The 19248-nt window shown below is 25.5% G+C and overlaps 5 protein-coding genes across 12 annotated transcripts; 3 read left to right on the top strand and 2 right to left on the bottom strand.

Annotated features, from left to right (window-relative positions):
* Window positions 1–169: 169 nt before the first annotated feature.
* LOC107069884 (uncharacterized) lies at window positions 170–1445 on the top strand. The gene is made up of 2 exons (XM_015327567.2): window positions 170–535; window positions 625–1445. Exons 1-2 carry the CDS (start codon window positions 428–430, stop codon window positions 1084–1086), a joined length of 570 nt encoding a protein of 189 aa, XP_015183053.2. The 5' UTR covers window positions 170–427; the 3' UTR covers window positions 1087–1445.
* Window positions 1446–1792: 347 nt separating this feature from the next.
* On the top strand, window positions 1793–6574 carry LOC107069913 (metaxin-2). Of its 2 annotated transcripts, XM_089179106.1 has the most exons (5): window positions 1793–1949; window positions 2396–2422; window positions 2668–3247; window positions 3840–3977; window positions 4398–6574. In XM_089179106.1, exons 1-5 carry the CDS (start codon window positions 1895–1897, stop codon window positions 4435–4437), a joined length of 840 nt encoding a protein of 279 aa, XP_089035232.1. In that variant the 5' UTR covers window positions 1793–1894; the 3' UTR covers window positions 4438–6574. The 2 variants fall into 2 exon arrangements, with proteins under 2 accessions (XP_089035232.1, XP_015183116.1); XM_015327630.2 differs by lacking the exon at window positions 1793–1949 and having other exon boundaries at window positions 2091–2422.
* A 286-nt stretch (window positions 6575–6860) lies between these two features.
* LOC107069908 (uncharacterized) lies at window positions 6861–12988 on the bottom strand. Of its 6 annotated transcripts, none has more exons than XM_089179103.1 (9): window positions 12631–12988; window positions 11415–11678; window positions 11042–11276; window positions 10513–10653; window positions 10141–10387; window positions 9461–10029; window positions 9035–9391; window positions 8861–8956; window positions 6861–8792 (listed from the first exon to the last, which is right to left on the bottom strand). In XM_089179103.1, the coding sequence occupies exons 3-9, from the start codon at window positions 11252–11254 to the stop codon at window positions 8727–8729; spliced, it is 1689 nt and encodes a 562-aa protein (XP_089035229.1). In that variant the 5' UTR covers window positions 11255–11276; window positions 11415–11678; window positions 12631–12988; the 3' UTR covers window positions 6861–8726. The 6 variants fall into 6 exon arrangements, with proteins under 6 accessions (XP_089035229.1, XP_089035230.1, XP_089035231.1 ...); XM_089179104.1 differs by lacking the exon at window positions 12631–12988 and adding an exon at window positions 11782–12168; XM_089179105.1 differs by lacking the exon at window positions 12631–12988 and adding an exon at window positions 11891–12168.
* Window positions 12989–13407: 419 nt separating this feature from the next.
* On the top strand, window positions 13408–18629 carry UHRF1 (ubiquitin-like with PHD and ring finger domains 1). 2 transcript variants are annotated; one of them, XM_089179093.1, is made up of 10 exons: window positions 13408–13466; window positions 13660–13744; window positions 13870–14009; window positions 14329–14933; window positions 15016–15370; window positions 15460–15642; window positions 15722–15878; window positions 15965–16163; window positions 16275–16688; window positions 16761–17717. In XM_089179093.1, the coding sequence occupies exons 3-10, from the start codon at window positions 13926–13928 to the stop codon at window positions 16978–16980; spliced, it is 2217 nt and encodes a 738-aa protein (XP_089035219.1). In that variant the 5' UTR covers window positions 13408–13466; window positions 13660–13744; window positions 13870–13925; the 3' UTR covers window positions 16981–17717. The 2 variants fall into 2 exon arrangements, with proteins under 2 accessions (XP_089035219.1, XP_015183118.1); XM_015327632.2 differs by lacking the exons at window positions 13408–13466; window positions 16761–17717 and adding an exon at window positions 18500–18629 and having other exon boundaries at window positions 13553–14009.
* Window positions 17850–19013, bottom strand: CUTA (cutA divalent cation tolerance homolog). The gene is made up of 6 exons (XM_015327633.2): window positions 18728–19013; window positions 18560–18619; window positions 18406–18451; window positions 18284–18333; window positions 18161–18203; window positions 17850–18027 (listed from the first exon to the last, which is right to left on the bottom strand). The coding sequence occupies exons 1-6, from the start codon at window positions 18895–18897 to the stop codon at window positions 17941–17943; spliced, it is 456 nt and encodes a 151-aa protein (XP_015183119.1). The 5' UTR covers window positions 18898–19013; the 3' UTR covers window positions 17850–17940.
* Window positions 19014–19248: the final 235 nt, after the last annotated feature.

The raw sequence follows: 19248 nt of genomic DNA, 5'->3' as shown, positions 1-19248 counted from the left end.
TTTTTTCAATGTACGAAATATAATTTATTGTGTCACATATAACATGTGACTCACATGTGACCCGTATGTTATTTACGGTTTACCTAACCTAAAGTTTTTCGTTCTGTTAATGTGATGTCTCGGTTACATTGGTGTGTTCACTGGGATATGTATGTAGATTAATATTCATTCTAATATTTATATTGCAAGTATTTATTGAATGAAACAGGATTAAAATGACCTAATCAAACTTAATCAATTCTATCGATAAATGTCCATAAAAAATAAAAATGATTAAAGAAGTAGCGCTAGTGTATCTTCTATAAACGGACTTTGTATATCCAGCATAATTTAATAATTTGCAATTTTTGAAGGACATTGAAGGACATTGAGTAGGAAAACGTAGTTGCATTAAACAGACGTATAAAATAATAGAGTTTTATTTAAAATGAAGTTAATATTGTTTAGCAGTGTATTTTTAATATACATTGGTATTAGTTTATGTCAAGAAGTTGTATTTCCAGATGATTATAATGCATATAAAAATAAATCAACAGTATGTAACTATACTATAAAGATGATATACTTTATAAAAATAAATTAATTATATTGTGAAGTGAAAGAATGTATTATTTTTGTGTTCAGGTAAAAGAGGAAGTAAGTGGATCAACACTGGATAATTGTCCCGAAAATATGTATCTTTATCCTATTCAAGGAACTAATGTTTCTGTGTGCGATTGTGTGCCAAGATACTTATATCTTCCTTCAAATGATTCTTGTTATGAAGCTTATAGCCAAGGACCCTGTCCTCCGAATTATTACATTGCTCTTCCTCAAGGAGAATCAACTGCGCAATGTGTTAAAAATCCATGTTTACACGATGGTTTAGTTAAATACAATAATATTTGTTATCCTCTTAAAACAAAGGGTGGTCCTTGCGAACCTGATGTGCTAGGCATCAATGAAACTACTTTTCAACTAGAATGTGAAAAAACCGAAATTGGACCTCATATAATAATTGGAGGTCCTCTAATAAATAAAACGAAAACATGTCCTCCAGGCAGTCGTAGAACTACACAAGGCTTTTGCAAGAAACGATTGCAATGATGGAAACTACTTCAAATTATTTGTATAATGGCAAGAAATCAATATGAATTCATTGCAACATTATCTATTAAATTTGGAATGTAAAAATGTTACAGAAAGAATACTAACAAATTAACTTACTTTTTACTGAAAAGCTGAAGGTTTTTTTTTTATTAAATCATAGATATATGAAATATACATTTATGTATATATTAACAAAGATATTTTATACACTTAATTAATTTTTTACAAATATTTGTAACATTTGAAGAAAACTAAGAACTTGATATGTTATATTGTTAAGGTTATATTTGTTTTTTATTGTATGGTATTAAGAAACAATATTAAATAAATTAACAAAAAATAATTCGAATCATCAATGCAAATGTCATTATTATTCTCCTTTATTATGTCTTCGAATTATTTTACTATTAATTGTTGTTAATGATAACATTATCGATGTTACCATGCATACTCGTAATTGTGATAAAGAAAATGGAAAAACAAATTTTTTACTAACGTAGTTAGTTCCGATTTTTAAATTTAAATTTTGTTATAACTAGTGATATTAAATAAGTAAAAATTTAAAGAATAAAAATTATTTATAAAGACAGTATAAATAATTTTTGGATATAAATAATTAATAATATGTTTTATGTGTATATCTGATGCATTTTAGCAATATCATTTAAAGACAAAAAAAAAACTTTTACAAATACAAATATTTCTAAAATCAATACTATTCAAATTAAAAACAAAGTATTAATGTTAGACATTATTTATATTTGATGTGAGACAATTGTATTTACAATTTTCAAATTATTCTTTGATGGATACTTCTTTTGGTACTATAATTTATGGTAAAACAAAAATTAACAATGATGGTTAGTAAATAAAAAGAAATACATTGATAAATAAAAAATTACTATTTTATTCATTTATATTATTATTATTAATTAATTTAAAAATATTTGTTTGAACATGATTATTCTTAAATATCGATTCAATTTATTATCGAAATTCGAGTGAAAAAGTGATTTCCACACACACATCTTACTTATAATACTTTATGTGATATACATATATTATTAAATAATAGGATATTAAAACTTAACATTATTCATTTTTTAATTATTAAAAAACTTTGTTTAAGTTTTTTTTATCAATAAAATGTATTGAAATTAGTTGAATATTTTTCTGTTTTGGTACTTACATTAGATCTCTGTATGTTTTGTGAGGTTCTGTTACTTGGTTCATAAGCAAATTAATATAAAGTTTTATTCTAATAAATTAATTATATTTAACTTTAACATGCCTGGTGAATTAACAGCAGATGCAATTACTTTAGAGCTTGGAGGTAATTTTTATTCAAATCATTTTATTAGACTTTTATTTATTAATTATCAGTTAAATTATTAAAATCTAACCTCACTTTATTTTACTAATGACCCATTTATAAATTGTATATTTCTTATAAGAAATTAGTCTCTGTTTTCTACTTGTTTATGTTTTTTAATAACTTTTGATTGAAATATTTTATGTTGTTAATAATTTGTAATATTATTTATTGATAAAGTATTTATATTTGATGTATTTTTACAGCTCAGGAACCATGGCCTCAAATGATACAATTGTATCAACCATTTGAAGTAGAACAAATATTATTGCCAGACAATGCTAATTGTCTTGCTGTCCAAGCTTTTCTCAAAATGTGTAATTTGGAGTTTGAAATAATATCAAAAAGGGATGCCGAGTATATGTCACCAACCGGTTCTTTACCTTTCATTAAATGCGGTGCATTTGTATTATCTGAGTTTGACAATATAGTGTCGTTTATTTCTAACAAAGGAACAAGTTTATCCAATCATTTAAAACCTGAAGATAAATCAGATATGAAAGCTTATATTTCATTAGTCAACAATGTTTTTGTTAATGCAGAACTTTACATTTGTTGGGTTGATTCAACGACGTTAGAAGAAGTAACTAAACAAAGACATGGAAGTGCTTATCCTTGGCCCCTTAATCATTATTTAAATTGGCAAAAGAGAAAGCAAGTTATAAAAAGGCTCAATGTACTTGGTTGGTATAATAAAACTTTGAAAGAAGTCGCTGATGAAGTTAAAAACTGTTGTGTGATATTATCGGAAAGATTGAATGAAAGAAACTTCTTTTTTGGTAACGAGTAAGTAGTTTTAATATATTATACACTAAACATATAATTTCACTTTCATTTTTATACGTACTAAAAGTAACAGAATTATAATATTCAAATGTAACTTTTAAGACCCACAGAATTTGACGCTCTGGTATACGGTCATATAAAAGCCCTTTCTAAATTCCATTTCTTTCCATCCACTCAAGAAATTTCCATAATTATTCATTCCTTTCCTGGACTTATGAAACATACTTATGAAATCAATAATATTTACTTTAACGAAAAGAAAGAAGATACACCAGAAAATGATTCTCTTATAAAGGACTTTGAAATAATAGAAAAACCATCAGAAGATTCTTTGTTGTATAGCTTAGCTTCTCTTGAATCTCTTCCTTCATTATCAGAAGATTCATTCATTCTATGAATATTGTTCATTTATATATATAAATTATCTTTCGCGAAATAATACATGAAAGTTTTGCATTGAAATATACGTATTATTAAAATCCCACACGTCTTTATAGATTTTATTTATTAATTATAATATTCATAATATTACTAATATTCTTCATTATTATTTCTATAATAATATTAATAATAATTATTATTAATTATTTAGAAATCCAAACGAATTGGATGCCCTAGTTTTTGGGCACATATTTACGATTATTACAACACCTCTTCCAAACAACGTACTAGCGAATATTGTTAAGAATTTTCCATCGCTTGTGAATCTCTGCAAACGCATCGAGAATAGGTATTTTCAACGTTCGGATGATTAGATAAGGCTACACTCGAACTGCAAGTATATTGAATTGAGTTATACTGATTATAGCACAATAAAGTTCCTATGTTATGCAACGGATGCTACTAAAGATGAAAATATCAGTAGAAATGTTTGCAATATACAATAAATACATTCGTTTATATATAATGAATATCCATTTATGGATTCATTTATTATTACATCAATAAAATGTTAAAAAGAATCCAAATACAATCGAAAAAGATATTAACATCAATATACTTGAAGTTCGAGTTAAAAGATAGTGTGATGAATCACGTATTGTAATTGTTAACAAGATAGCTGAATATATATTATTAGTGACATGTTAGTGTTGAATGTAGAATAATATTTAGTTAATAGATAGTTTATAACAAATATAACATTTTTCAGCATTATTCCCTCTACAAACATTATCAGTCTAATAGATTAACAAAACGTTGGAGGCGAGAGATAAGTGACACATCTAAGGAGAATTATAATTATTGCAAGAGTATAATATAAAACTTATACAAGGTGTTCTTATTGCTCGGCGAAAAGTTTTTTCTTTATTTTTGTTTTTTTGTTTAGTTATTATTAAAACATTGATTATGGTAATAATACTCTGTTCTCGTATTAAAAAGATGAAAGAGTTATTTTTTATATATCTGTGTATAATGTTCATGCTACTTGTACCGATATTAAGTATATATCATTTATATCATATATAACGCTTATAATTTTATACAGAAAATTTGTTTAATCTCATATTTTTTAAGCTTTCTTTTTAAAATATATACTTTTTTATTAATCTCAATGCAATTATTGATAAAGGACAGGTAATTACTATTTAAAGTTGTATATGTATTGTGCTTGCTAATATTATGTTTTTAGTTGAAATACAATATGCATCTGTTTTTTAAGCATGTTTTTAAATAATAGAACAGAGTAATATAATTCTTTTTGGATATAAAGATCTTTTTTTAACAATTTATTTAACAAATTTATTTGATATTTTTCTAGTCAATTTTATTATAAATCATTTGACGTTTAGAATCATGTATAAGTAATATATGATAATATTTAAATTATAATCATAATAAAACTTTAATATATATTCTTTCATAATATGTAAAAATTAATGATTTTTATAAATAATATTATATTTATTATATCAAATTCTTTAATCTGGTATATTATAATTATTTTAATTATTATCAAATACCGACATTAGTAAATATATGTTACGTATTACTGTTTCCTTTTTTATTTCTTAAAGATTTAATAATAAAGATAAAAGAATTTGAAATAATATTAACAATAATGAATTATTATTTAAAACGAGACAATATAATTAATATCTTACAATAATATTTTTCTGCAAAGTATGTTGAAATGTTTGTATCTTTTACACGACTTTATTGATTTTCTATGGAGCTTACTATTTTGGGAACATTTTACAAATAAAAATTGTGTACATTTAATATTTGTGTCACTTACCTGTATAGTAAACATGTATAATAGTTAACATTTATTTATCATTAGATACATGTTTCTTGTGTCCAGCGTTTCTGTTATTCTTATAGATAGTTGTTATATGTTGTTTTAAATGTTGATGTCATTTATATCTGACTTTTTTCCAAATGCACACATGAACATATATTATTAAATTTGTTAGAATCAGATATTGTAAAGAAATGTTATGTTAAATAAACCATGATGGTGTACAATGACATTGAATATAAAAAATATAATAAAAATATCAACTTATGTTCAATATTAAATGTATTTATTATTATTTTATTAGAATAATAATGATTGTATAATTAATCTAGCACAATGAGTAAAATATATTTTGTGCTATTTAATAATTAAAATAATGTCAAAATAAATGACATGTTAGAAAGAATTGATAAAACATTTTTTGCAAAAGAAAAAAACAAATATTGTTTAAAAAAAAAGATAATATTTTTTCAAACAATCGAAGAAAGTAATTTTGTGTATTTATTTTTTATCTTTCGAATGAGACCTTGTCATTTGGATTAAACTATTGCAAAAACACAAGATAATAAACAATTCTAACACACACAACATTTCTTTATTCTTGATGAAAAGTAAAAAATATATATATATATATATAAAATATATGTTTAAAAGAGAAAATCAAGGTTTTGTAAAAATCAATTCATATATCATGATTATTGGAGTATGACATTTTCTAAAATTTTATTATTAGCATTAAAGATTCTCACAATTATTTTCTAACATTACTGGTTGAATGTACTGTTTTACAGGTAGTTAATATTGGTATACATGTTTTGTATAGAATAACTCAAAAAATATGCAACAGTTGATAATGAAAGAATATATAAACTTTTGATGTATATGAGATGTTAATAAATGCATATGGTAAGCATATATTATAATAATGTGATTGAAAATTGTGATGCAATTTAAAATTTGATGCAAACCATGTGCGTGTGGTTATTTTTTTTGTGTGAAAATCATAAAAATTTCTAAGACAATACATTTTTCTTGATATAACGTTATGTATTATCTTAGCTTGGATTTTTTTTTTTTTTTTTTTTTTTGATACAGATTATAAATTACATATGATTTTATAAACCTGCATTTACCTATCGTGTATAATTATATAATTATATTACACACACACATACATATAATTATATAATTACTAATATATTCTTATCCATAATGTATTCAAACAATCTTCAGGCTATAATACTTTATAGTAACAATGTAATTAACCAAAGATTTTTCATTTTATTAATCATTATCAGATTGAGATCATATTTTTCATGTAACTATGATGAGTATGTCACTTTTCTATATATTTATAAGCAAATAGTCTCCAAGTTGATATTTTGTCCTTTATTGAAATAACAATGATTTACCATAATGACTTAAGCTTAATAAAATACATTTATAGTAAAACTATTTCAAAATGTTCCCATAAAAGCTTTTACTAAATTTGTGAATACGAATTACTCTCATCTTTAAACAACTCTACTGCCAAATATTTGTAATATAATTAACATTTTGTACTTAAGGTACATATTTGATAGCTCATTATTCGTCTCTGAATATTGTACTCTATAATTTTTACTCCCACCATTTTGCATGTTTATTGCAAATTCATCTGCATCTATTGTAATTATAAGTATATACTTAAAATGTACTTAGAAGTTAAATGCAATGAAAATAAGTATAATTGTATGTATATTTGGAAGTCAGAAAATGTTTGGAGATTTATTCGTCTATGTTTATATGCTTCTAAACAAAGTGTTCTTGTATTTACTATGAAAAGTATATGTATGTGAAAAATAAATGACGCTATTTATTCATTGTTGCAATGCCATTAATTCAAGAACGGGAATGAAGGAGAAAAGAGAGTTGGCATATTATTAGAAAAAGATTATAACATTTCAAACTTTTCAAGTATCATTTTTCTTATTTTCATTGTCTTTTTTTATAGCAATATTATTAAATATTAATTATAACCAATATAATTTATATTATTTTCTCTCGGAAAAAGAAAACAATTTGACAATTATTATTATGTTCTCTTTTCCCCCCATATTCATAAATATATTTTCGAATTATATTCTGTATAATTATTACTCATTACTAACTTTAATAAATTATATGATTTACTAGAATAACAAGAATACATAATGAACAAAACAAATTGACGCAACAATAATTATATCATACTTTTAGGAAATATTTTATATGTGGAATATCATATTTTATAATATAAAAAGAATAAAAAGAAATGCATAGTTCTTTGAAAAAATAAAATAATTGTTTTCAGAAATTCATTGGACTTAAATAAAAATGCATTATTTATAAAAACTATTGTTATATGAAATACTATTACTGAAAGGAACTAATTTTATAAATAATGTAGAAAATTAATGAATTATATATTTATATATATTTATATATTGTATATAGATAAAGTATTAAATATTATTTATGATATTGTTAGGCATATTCAAATAATTCAAAATAAAATAAAATAAAATAAAATCAAAGAAAATGAAATAAAATTTAAAAAAATAAAATTTCAAAAAAAGAATAAAACAAAAATAATTTGTAAATATGCATTACATATGATCGTAATTAGTAATGCTAATATTGTGATACCACTAAATTATTAGAGAACATAGATCTGATATATAAAGAAATTTGTAATCCTGGTGCAACATGAAATCTTCGAAGATATTCTTAAATTTATGTTGTATTTGTATTACTATGTAACGGTAGACATTCGAAAGTGATTCCATTATGGAACTGGAAAGTATGAACTATCTCTTAAGATTGCATGAAACTGTTCAATGTCGTTCACTAATATTTGTTATATTTATGGATAAAGATAATTAGTGAAATATCAATAAACTTTTTTTGTAAAGTGTTCCTTCCATTAGAGAAACAATTATCCTTTAAACAACAAATAATGTTTATAGACCTGTAAGGTCTATGAATTTCGTTCTATTCTTCATCAGGCACACTCTCTTAAGACATTGCATTGAATATAACGTTACACGCGTAATGTGATATACGCGTATAGAATTATCGTTTGCTTTTTTTTTCACCACGGATATACACATTGCACACATGCTTTCACGCACATCTGATGACTGTGATAATAGGATTTATTATTATTTTTTTTTTAATCCTATATTTCAGCCAGTACTAAATTTTAATATGGTACCTTAATTAATCTGGTGGTAAAAAACTGAACAATCGAAATTGTTCTCTAATGTGTGGTCTAACATCTCCACCCTATATATAAAAAGAAGGATATAAGTTTTATTTCTTACATATATTCACAATAATAAAATATAACATACCCAATTAACTAAATTTTCTAAAAATGGTAATAACTTCATTAGTTCATTATCTGAACGGTCAGCAAACCAGCTTTCTATAGGGATGCCATTTTCTAACTGTATAAAAAAAAAATACAAAAAAAAATTTAATTAATATAAATTTGAAGATGATGTTAGAAAGAAAATAAAACTTACTTGATATCCAAATGCTTGAGGGCTATTATCGATGATCACAGTTTTTGATAAATCTCTTCCAAGTATAGATAAATCTTTAATATAATTTCCATTAACACATACACAATGTTCTCTGAATAAGCGATATTTAATTAATTTTCTTGTTGGGTCCAAAAGGTTCATTAATTTGTTTGCGTATACTCGTTTACTGGCAGTAAAGAGTATTACTTCATATAGCGATGAAACGTGTTCCAAAAATTCACGAAAAAATGGTCTTGTTCTAACAAACACTGTGTATGTTATATCTTGAAAAACTACTGGGAATTGAAACGCTGCATCAGATAACTCTTGCAAACTACAATGTACGAGAGTTTCATCCTACAATAAAGAAAAATTGATTATTATAATTAAACAGCTGTTTATCTGTAAAACAAAGGTATTACATACCAAATCTAATACTAAACTAAATTCTGGACTACTTCGTGTTTTAAGAGGTAAAGCCGGACATCTGGCTCTCATTGCTGGTGTCAAAGGTGGTAAATGTTTAATAAAAACATATGGATCAAATGGCTCCCATTCTTCTTGTACTTGAGTAACCATATTTTCGACATCACAAGTTTCTACTATCTCTTCGCTACCAACTTCCATATATTCGGCGTCATGATATTCGCTGTCAATATCTTCAGCATCATATTTCATATTAATGTTACCATTAGTATCAGAAGGATGATGACCATCTATATCATATACATTTGCAGAAGTATTATATTTTGGAGTGGAAAAATCCACAGTTCCTTCATATTTGAATGAATTATTTTCAATGGTATATTGACTTTTTGATATACTACTATTGTTCTCATTGTTATTGATATAAGGATATTTTCCACTTCCAAAATATTTCTCCGATGAATATGTAGTGCGAGTGCTATACATTGATGTTGAGTTCATTAAGCTATAATTTTCATCAGATATTTCATTTGATAAAGAAAGTGCGGAGTAATGTAGTGACAGAATATCTGCAAAATATAACATTGTTAAGAAGATTTAAATTTACATATATATATATATATACACATTATAAAATTCAAAAATGAATTATAATATAAATGCATAGTCAGTCATTGCACCTGTATTTCTATTTCCTTCGTCATCAAGAAAATATGTAAGGTCTAAATGAGATCCTAAATGAGATGCTGGAGGCATTAGATCAATCAATGATGATGTTCCTGCGGGTGAAAATTTAAAATCCTGTGATGGTGTTGGTGCAGAAAATAAATCTGTATTTGAACTTGATGAATGAAGTGACAAAATCGCTATGTTCCAGTTCTCTTTGGATTCTTCACAAATTTTAGATTCTACTGTTTCTTTAGGTGGCTACAAAAAAAGAACATGTAATTCTATGTTATCGATAAAAGCAAATTTAAGACAGAAAAGTAAAGTAAATCATCAAAATAGAAAGAAACAATAAAAAAAAAATGTTTTCCTCGTTGTAAACTTACTAGAATAATATCCTTCTGTGTAGTGCGATGTAGAGGAGTTGATGTGACCATGGACCGTTTTATACATTTTCTTCTACGAGGGCCCCTCTCACGTCTACTAGGCGAGGTTTTGGCAAAATGTAAAACATTTTCTTTACAAGCCTACGAAGATAATAATCTTGTTTGAGAATACAGACTATTAATCCGCGTATTAACCAAACGGCTTCAATTCTTTCTTAAGTAATTTGTTTTTCTTTATTTGTTTCAGCGAGAAAGAATGTTTTTAATTATTTAACATTCTTGTCTATCTGTCAGTCACTCATTAATCATTAACCATTAAGTGTTGGTTAGTTAGTAATTGTGAGTTAATAAATAGTGAAGAATAAATGACCTGCAAAGATCATTTGTGATAAACAGATGAAGATAATAATGTGTGTTTTAAAATTGAAATGATAAATATTAAGAATTGATACTTTAATGTATAGATTGTAAAGTGACTACACATATATTTTAAACTAAATTATCTTTAATGTAATAATTTCATACTTACCTCTTTTATAAAATTTGGAGATCTAAGTCTCCACCGAGTTAATCTGCTGCATTTGCGTAAAGTATTTATGCGATGATTACTGCTAGAGATGAATGGTACTTTCCGTGGAGATGCTGTTTGCGTTCTGCCAATAGACGTTTTGCTTCTTAACCCACCGCTTATGTATAAACGGCCACGCAGTCTTCTACTCACATGTTCACTTCTTAACCACATTTCAAAAGAAAAATTAAATGTCCTAAAATAAATAATACACTTTATTATTTATTATACTTAAAAGTTTGATATTAAAATCATTAATAATTATTAATATTTCTTATACTTTATGTTATCAATAATTATAAAATATTAACTAAATTCAAGCAGTTATCCTTACTCTGCTTTTTATAAATCTAATTCATGCACCAAATCAGCAAACAAGCTTTGACTAAAAATATTCATCTGGTTACATGTACGATTACTGATTCAGGAGTATGCTATCTTTAGCAAACAGCTTTATACATCAGTAAAGAGAATGCCTCAAGCAAGAACATTCTGGATAATAGCAATGTTTTATTAACCACCCATGAAGTTCTTCATTAATGTTAAATATACATTTTAACAACTTCTTTTAAAACTTGACAATACACGCGCTTGATCACTGTACAAAATACAAAAAGTTCTTTTAATTTTTATATCGAAAGAAGAAAAAAAAAGGAAAATAAAAGATTATTTTAAATAAGAAATTTGTTAATTGCACATACTTTTGATTAATTTTTTTTTTTTCGTAATATTTAGTTGCGTTGAAAATAGAAAATAATAATCATATTTTCGTTCGTGTTATCGTTGTTTAATTTTAATGAATTATCTTACTGTTGTGTGTGTGTGTCAAAGAGTCTGTTGAAATTTGTCGTATCCCGCCGAAGTTTCTAAACGATATAAAATAATAACCGTCGTTCACATGAGGAACAAATAAATTTTAAAATTCGTTTATCAAACACTTTTTAATTAATCAAGCATATCAATTAACACTATATACTTTTCGTTTGTTTATTATGTTTGTATCGATTAGAAATTGCGCGGGAAACAAGTTCGATTGTTCGAAAAAAGAAGCGTCCAAGTTCTGTGGAATTTTGTCGCGCGTATGCACACACCTATATATACATATATACTATGATGATATGTATAATACATATGTAGATATACATGTATATATAGATAACATTCAAATGTGTATGTTGACATATACATACAATTAAGAGTACATATTCATGTTAAGGCATATATCGATTTGTATGCGGTGTGATGCAAGATAACGTTCCCATCAATTAAATCGAGATTATCTATACCTATTAGTAGGTAGAATTTTTTGACAAACAAATCTAAATGACATTTAATAAAGAAGACATTTTTGTCGGTCATCGCCCTTAACGAACTCATCTTGGCTACATACGAATCGATCGAAAGTTTGAAAGTGCAATACTACGCCGCGGCATCGGCGTCGGCGTTAGCGGCGTTACTACTAAACGAAACTATCACCCAAAAATTTCCCGCGAAAATCTTACGACCTTGAGGAATTACGCTAAATAGAATTGAAATATTTCACTGCTTACCATATTCTTTAATTCATCAGCACGCGCACGTCAAACTTTGACTAATTAAAGATGTATCCACTCCCCCGCGAGTCCCATTCAAAAGCTTCGTTCTTGTTCACTTTTCATCCCCTCGAAACTAAACAAACATGGCCACAGTATCGCTCGAAAATACTCACTGGTCAAATGTACTACACAATTTTATTATTTATCAATATGTATTATACAAATTTCACTGATCTTTCTTACATGATTATTATCTTTTTAATAATTATACACTTATTATTATTATTTATGTTATTTTTCTTGCCTTGAATTCGAAACTATGTTGTTCCGGTTAATAATGCGCCATCTACTGGATATTTCATCTCGATCTTGTTCTAGAATGATGCGTAGTAGCGGCCATTTTCTTCAGATGTTCATCAGAGAGAACAAACGATATATGATATATATATGTATATACATATTATAGTTTTCTTTCAATACTCTGGATTGTATCTTACTATCATATAATTACTCATTTTTTAATTACATTAAAATCAAATATCTGACCATCATTTATTCAGTAATTTTTCTGTAAATATAGTAATATATTTTTAATCTGCTAAAAAATATCATGAAAAATTATACATTAAGAGGCATCTAACGAGTCAATATCGTTTTATTGCTATGTATTTATTATGTTATGAGAATATTATCACGCGTGCGCATTAACATATCTTATACTATTTATTTAATTTCTTAATATGTGATATATATATATATATATATATATATATATATATTCATTCGTGTATTTACAAACTGATTGCATATAACACAAAGATACGTACACATAGTTTGTTGTAAGATATAAGGTAAATATATATATATATATATATAATATGTAATCAAATTAATTTGATTAAAATATTAACATATATATAAGTTAATATTTAGGTTATTTTAAGTTACAAAAATTGTATTCACCTGATTGTAATATATTGAAAACAGCTTTAACATTGTTTATATTTAGTAATGGAAATACACCTTTTTTCTAACCTATACTAGGCATAAAATTATCACGTGACTATCTTTCCATACATTGCAACTATGATTTCCCGCCAAACGTAGTTGCACCAAACGCTAACGAGTGGTGAGTTTACTGACAGTAGTGAATAATTGAGATATGATTATTGTTGTGCTCTTAAGAATAGAGTTTATCTCATTGAAGTTAAAACAAGTGAATGTTGATTTATTCAACTTATTTGTTTAAATTAGAGAATCGTTAATTGTAATCATTATATTGTAAAGAGGTTAAAACTAAGTTTATCAAAATGTATGTTAAAGTAAGAACAATGGATGGTAAACAGGAGGTGATATTAACGATTTCTAAGTTAACCCAGGTTGAGGATTTTAAGGTATGATTTTTCAAATTATTACAATGAATGACAATGTTAAAACAATTTAATTAATATTTTGTATGTAATAATTTCATACTCTTAGTCTATGAGGTTACAAAATAATTTTTATCTTATGTTGACAATTTTTATTTTGAACTTTTATGAATGATAATTTAATATATCTGTACTAATTTTGTACTAGATCTATAATAGTTTGGTTATACTGTTCTGTAGAGAATATATATATTTTTTATATTAATTTTTTAATACATATATATGCACAAACACGCATGTAGAATATGTTGTAAAATTAAAAGAATTATTTTCATATTTTTAGCATCAAATAGAAAAGGAGTTATCAATAGAAGTTGATATGCAAAGATTGTTCTTTCGTGGCAAACAATTAGAAAATGGTTATAAATTATACGATTATAGTGTTAATTTAAATGATGTTATACAGCTAATGGTAAAAATGAAACAAGATAATGCAGATAATAAAAATAACAAAGACAATAATAAAAAGAATAACAATAAAGGAATAAAAGAAAATAATGAAGGAGAAGTTACTGAAGATGTAAATTTAGAAGAAACTGAAAGTTTATATTATAAAACAGGAGATGCTGTTGATTGTCTTGATCAACAACATGGAGCTTGGTTTGAAGCAATTATAAAAAAAATATTTAAAAAAGAAGATAAAATTATTTATAATATGCAATGGGAATTTGATAATCATGCGCCTACGTTTAACGTACCTGAAGCATCTGTTAGGCCACGTGCTAGAAAATTGATATCTGTTGAAAAATTGAAGACAGGTGAAAAAGTAATGGTTAATCATAATGTTGACGAGCCCAAAGAAGTAGGACTTTGGTATGATTTTACAGTTTCAAAAATTGAGAAGAAAAGAAAATCACAAGAGTTAATTGGAACTTTACACATCGGCAGGTAATTTCTCGATTATTTTTATTCACATGTTATATTTTTTAAATCTATATTAATACACATATATCTATCTTTATACGTATAGAGACAATCAACTGGAAGGCCGTAAAATAAATCTCAAAAATGGTGTATATGCCATAGAACATCCAAAACTTTTATCTGAAAGAACACCAGAAGATGAAGAACATATGAAAAGTAATGGTAAACGAAGATGTATAATGGCTTCGTGCTCTATTTGTATGGATAATCCTGATAAAGATTGTAAAGAATGTGGATGTAGAATTTGTAGTGGTAAAGAAGATGAACATAACTTATTACTTTGTGATGAATGCAATTTTGCATTTCATTTACGTTGTTTAAATCCACCTTTAACATCAATACCAGAAGAAGATTATTGGTACTGTCCTGAATGTAAAAATGATGAAAATGAAATTGTTAAAGTAGGTGATTATTCTTATATATATGTATATCAATTCTTTTTAAAAGTAATTTTTAATATTTTAATATTAAAATATTGAATTTATTTAAGGCAGGAGATAAATTGAAGCAACCTAAAAAGAAAACTAATACCAATGAAAGTAGTAATAAAAGGGATTGGGGAAAAGGAATGGCTTGTGTAGGTAGAACGAAAGAATGTAGCTTAGTCCCACCAAATCATCGAGGTCCTATACCAGGTGTTGAAGTTGGTACATGTTGGATATATAGAGTTCAGGTACATAATATATATCCACACATGTGTTTAAGTGTATGCGCATAATATATATATATATATTCTAATCTTTTTATTGAAGGTTTCCGAAGTTGGTGTACACAGGCCTCATATAGCTGGAATACATGGTCGTGAAACTGATTGTGCATATTCCATTGTCTTATCTGGGGGTTACGAAGATGATATCGATAATGGAGATGAATTTATGTATACTGGTTCTGGAGGCAGGGATTTATCTGGTATAAAGAAATTCTGTAAATTTCATTATACTGATAATTTGTATACATAAACATGTATTTTTGATTATTTTCTATAATAATTGCAGGAAATAAAAGAACTGCCGAACAAAGTTGTGATCAAACATTAACAAGGATGAATAAAGCTTTAGCACTAAATTGTAATGCTAAACTTGATCCAGTAAATGGAGCTACAGCTGAGGATTGGAAAGGCGGTATCCCTGTAAGAGTTGTACGTAATTTTAAACTTGCAAAGCATAGTAAATACGCACCAAAAGAAGGTAACAGGTATGTACAATATCTTCTTGATCTGTCTAATTCTATTTTATTTCTTTTTATTTATATTTTTTAATATATATTATATAAATTTATATATAATGATTATTATTTTGATAATAGATATGATGGTATATATAAGGTGGTCAAATATTATCCAGATACGGGTAAAAGTGGTTTTCGCGTATGGAGATACTTATTACGTAGGGATGATCCTGCTCCTGCTCCATGGACTCGGGAAGGTAAATCAAGAATAAAATCACTTGGTTTAAAACCATTATATCCAGATGGTTACTTAGAAGCAATGAAAAAGAGTCGACCAAGTAAAAAACGTGCTATTGAATTGGAAGATGAAGAATTACCAAGCTCTAAGGAGATTGTACATACCAAAAAGAAACAAAAATGTGAAATTTATAAATTGGACACTGAACTTATAAAGTTCATAGACGAAGATACTGCTAATGCCAAAATTTGGAATGAATGTCGTTTAGCTTTACCAAATGGAAAGACTGCTTTTCTACAACGAGTTTCAGAAAGGTTTGTATTACAAAATAAGCCTTGATAAAAGTAAAATTCATTCATCAAATACGGGTCTTCTTTTCTTTACAGATTTACTTGTGTTTGTTGTTTAGAAGTAGTTAATAATCCTGTAACTACACCTTGTGCTCATAGTATTTGTTTTACTTGTTTGAAACGAAGCTTTTCATCTGGAGTTCATTATTGTCCATCGTGTCGTCATAATATGGAGAAAGATTTTAAAATGGATGTTAATGAGTCTTTAGCTTCTGCATTGTTACTGCTTTACCCAGGTTATAATGCTGGCAGATAGCATAGTAAATATAATGAAACATATAAATCATAGATATAATTAATTCAATTTGTTGCTTTTACATACCATAGAATATACTAACGTATTATGTGGATCCAAAGATACAACAAAATTTTACTTGATGAGATAATAGGACACAAAATAATTTTTATATTATTATTTGAGTTGATTATACACTATAAAATAATAGTGTATATCATATTAAAAATATAATTACGCATACCATAAAAGATTGAAATATGTTGAAGAAGTAAAATTTTTGACAATTACATATTTAATAGTGACATATATTTGGCATCACACAATTATTAAAAGGCTGTTAAAGTATATATAAAAATGTTATTGATTTAATACAAAATTAATTTGTTAGGAAATAATAATTAAATAAATTTTATTGAATATGAATTAATTGTTCATGAATGTTGAATATGAACTATTTAAAATGTGTGTGCCTTATAGAACTAAAACAAAGAAAAAAAGAAAAAGAAAAGTTGGAACTACATAGTATAAAAATAAATTGAGATTCTAGAAATGTTTTACTTACAAATTATTTCTACCATTTAATTAAATGATTGGTAGTGAAACTACTTTATAAGCAAATTTAAATTAATATTATTAACATAAGACAATTTTTATTGATATAAGAAGATAATCGATATTGATGTTGTATTTATTTTTTGGTTTTTGTTATATTAGTATATTCATATAGAAATTATTATAAGAATCATCAATGCCAATCCAATAGTTTTAACATTATTTTATTACAATATTTATTATTAGACAATAAAAATGAATCATTCCATAGTCAAATATTTTCTCATTGTATTAAATAATTTTTACAATAATAATAATAATAATAATAATAATGATTGATTTTTATTTATTTATATATTTATTATGTTTCATATATAATCTCATATAAGATAATATTATATTATTTTGTAATTACATTAATAACAATTAAACATCATCTTTCTGTTCTTGTTTATTCATAGGTGGTACTGTATCACTGATCCATTTTAGGTATTGTTCATTACCATTTTGTATCTGAAAATTAAATTTTGTATTAAAAAAATACATTTATGGATTTTATTTTATGTATAAAAAAAAAAATGAATATTTATTTATATAAAGTAAAACAATCAATGAATAAAAGTAAGATTGGATAAATTTTACTTACAGGTAAAGAAATTACTTCACATACTGTGTAAGGATGGTTTTTCCTATATAAAAGAAAGAAAAAAAAACAGATTAATTGATTTTTTTTCTATGTTACATTAAAGCTACATAATATTTAACTTACTTAACATAATCTGTCAAAGCATCAACTGTATCTGTCCTCGTTTTTATCATCTGCATATAATCATTAGTAAAATATAATATACAGTATATTTTTATTTACTAATATTTATTGATTATTCTTACCATTAAAAGTTCCGGATCTTCATTTATTTTATTTTCCCATTCATACCTATATATGTATAATTAATTAATACAAATTAAATCTCCATTTTTACAGATACAAAATATATATTATGCACCAACGTAAATATAAATATTTTATTTTATAAATGCTTACACTGAAATAACTTGAGGAATAATATTAACACAAGCAGCCAATTTATTCTTTACTATATCACTGTGGACACAAATGAAAAAAAATATTGTTGTATTAATTTAAATATCATTTTATTTTTAATCATAAACATATGAAGGTAATTTTTTAAATTTGATAAAATAATCTTACTGTGCCAATTTTTTAGCCACTTCTACAGTTGGAACGGTGACATATGCGACAGAATGTATTCCCGAATAATTACTCATTGTTTTATTACCATAAACATAAAAATTTCTTAATAAACTAAAAATCATCAGTAATGTCAGAACAGATTTACCGGCCATTCGAATTATTTTCATCAATGGTAACAATACAAATGATCTGAGGTTATCAAAACAACGTAAAAAAACACAAATTTTAATTGGTCAGTAATAAATATTGCAACGTTTTTATCCAATAAGAATGCAGATCTTGACAACCAATAAAAATGTAGAATTTAATATAAGAAATTACCCGATATGCACTTTGCAATTTGAATTTTGACAAGTATGAGAGACGTTCCAGTTTTGCATACGCGGTAAATATTATTAATTATTATCTATAATTTATTAATTTTTACATTATAATATTGTTTCAAAGAAATTAAAGAATATTATTAATATTTAAATGTTAACAATTAATACTGTACTATTTTTATTTTATAGGAATAT

The sequence above is a fragment of the Polistes dominula genome, unplaced genomic scaffold (assembly GCF_049000335.1).
Source record: "Polistes dominula isolate Pdom_NZ unplaced genomic scaffold, Pdom_raw_medaka contig_37, whole genome shotgun sequence".
Taxonomy (NCBI): Eukaryota; Metazoa; Arthropoda; class Insecta; order Hymenoptera; family Vespidae; genus Polistes; species Polistes dominula.
This window is presented reverse-complemented; position numbering and strand designations above follow the sequence as displayed.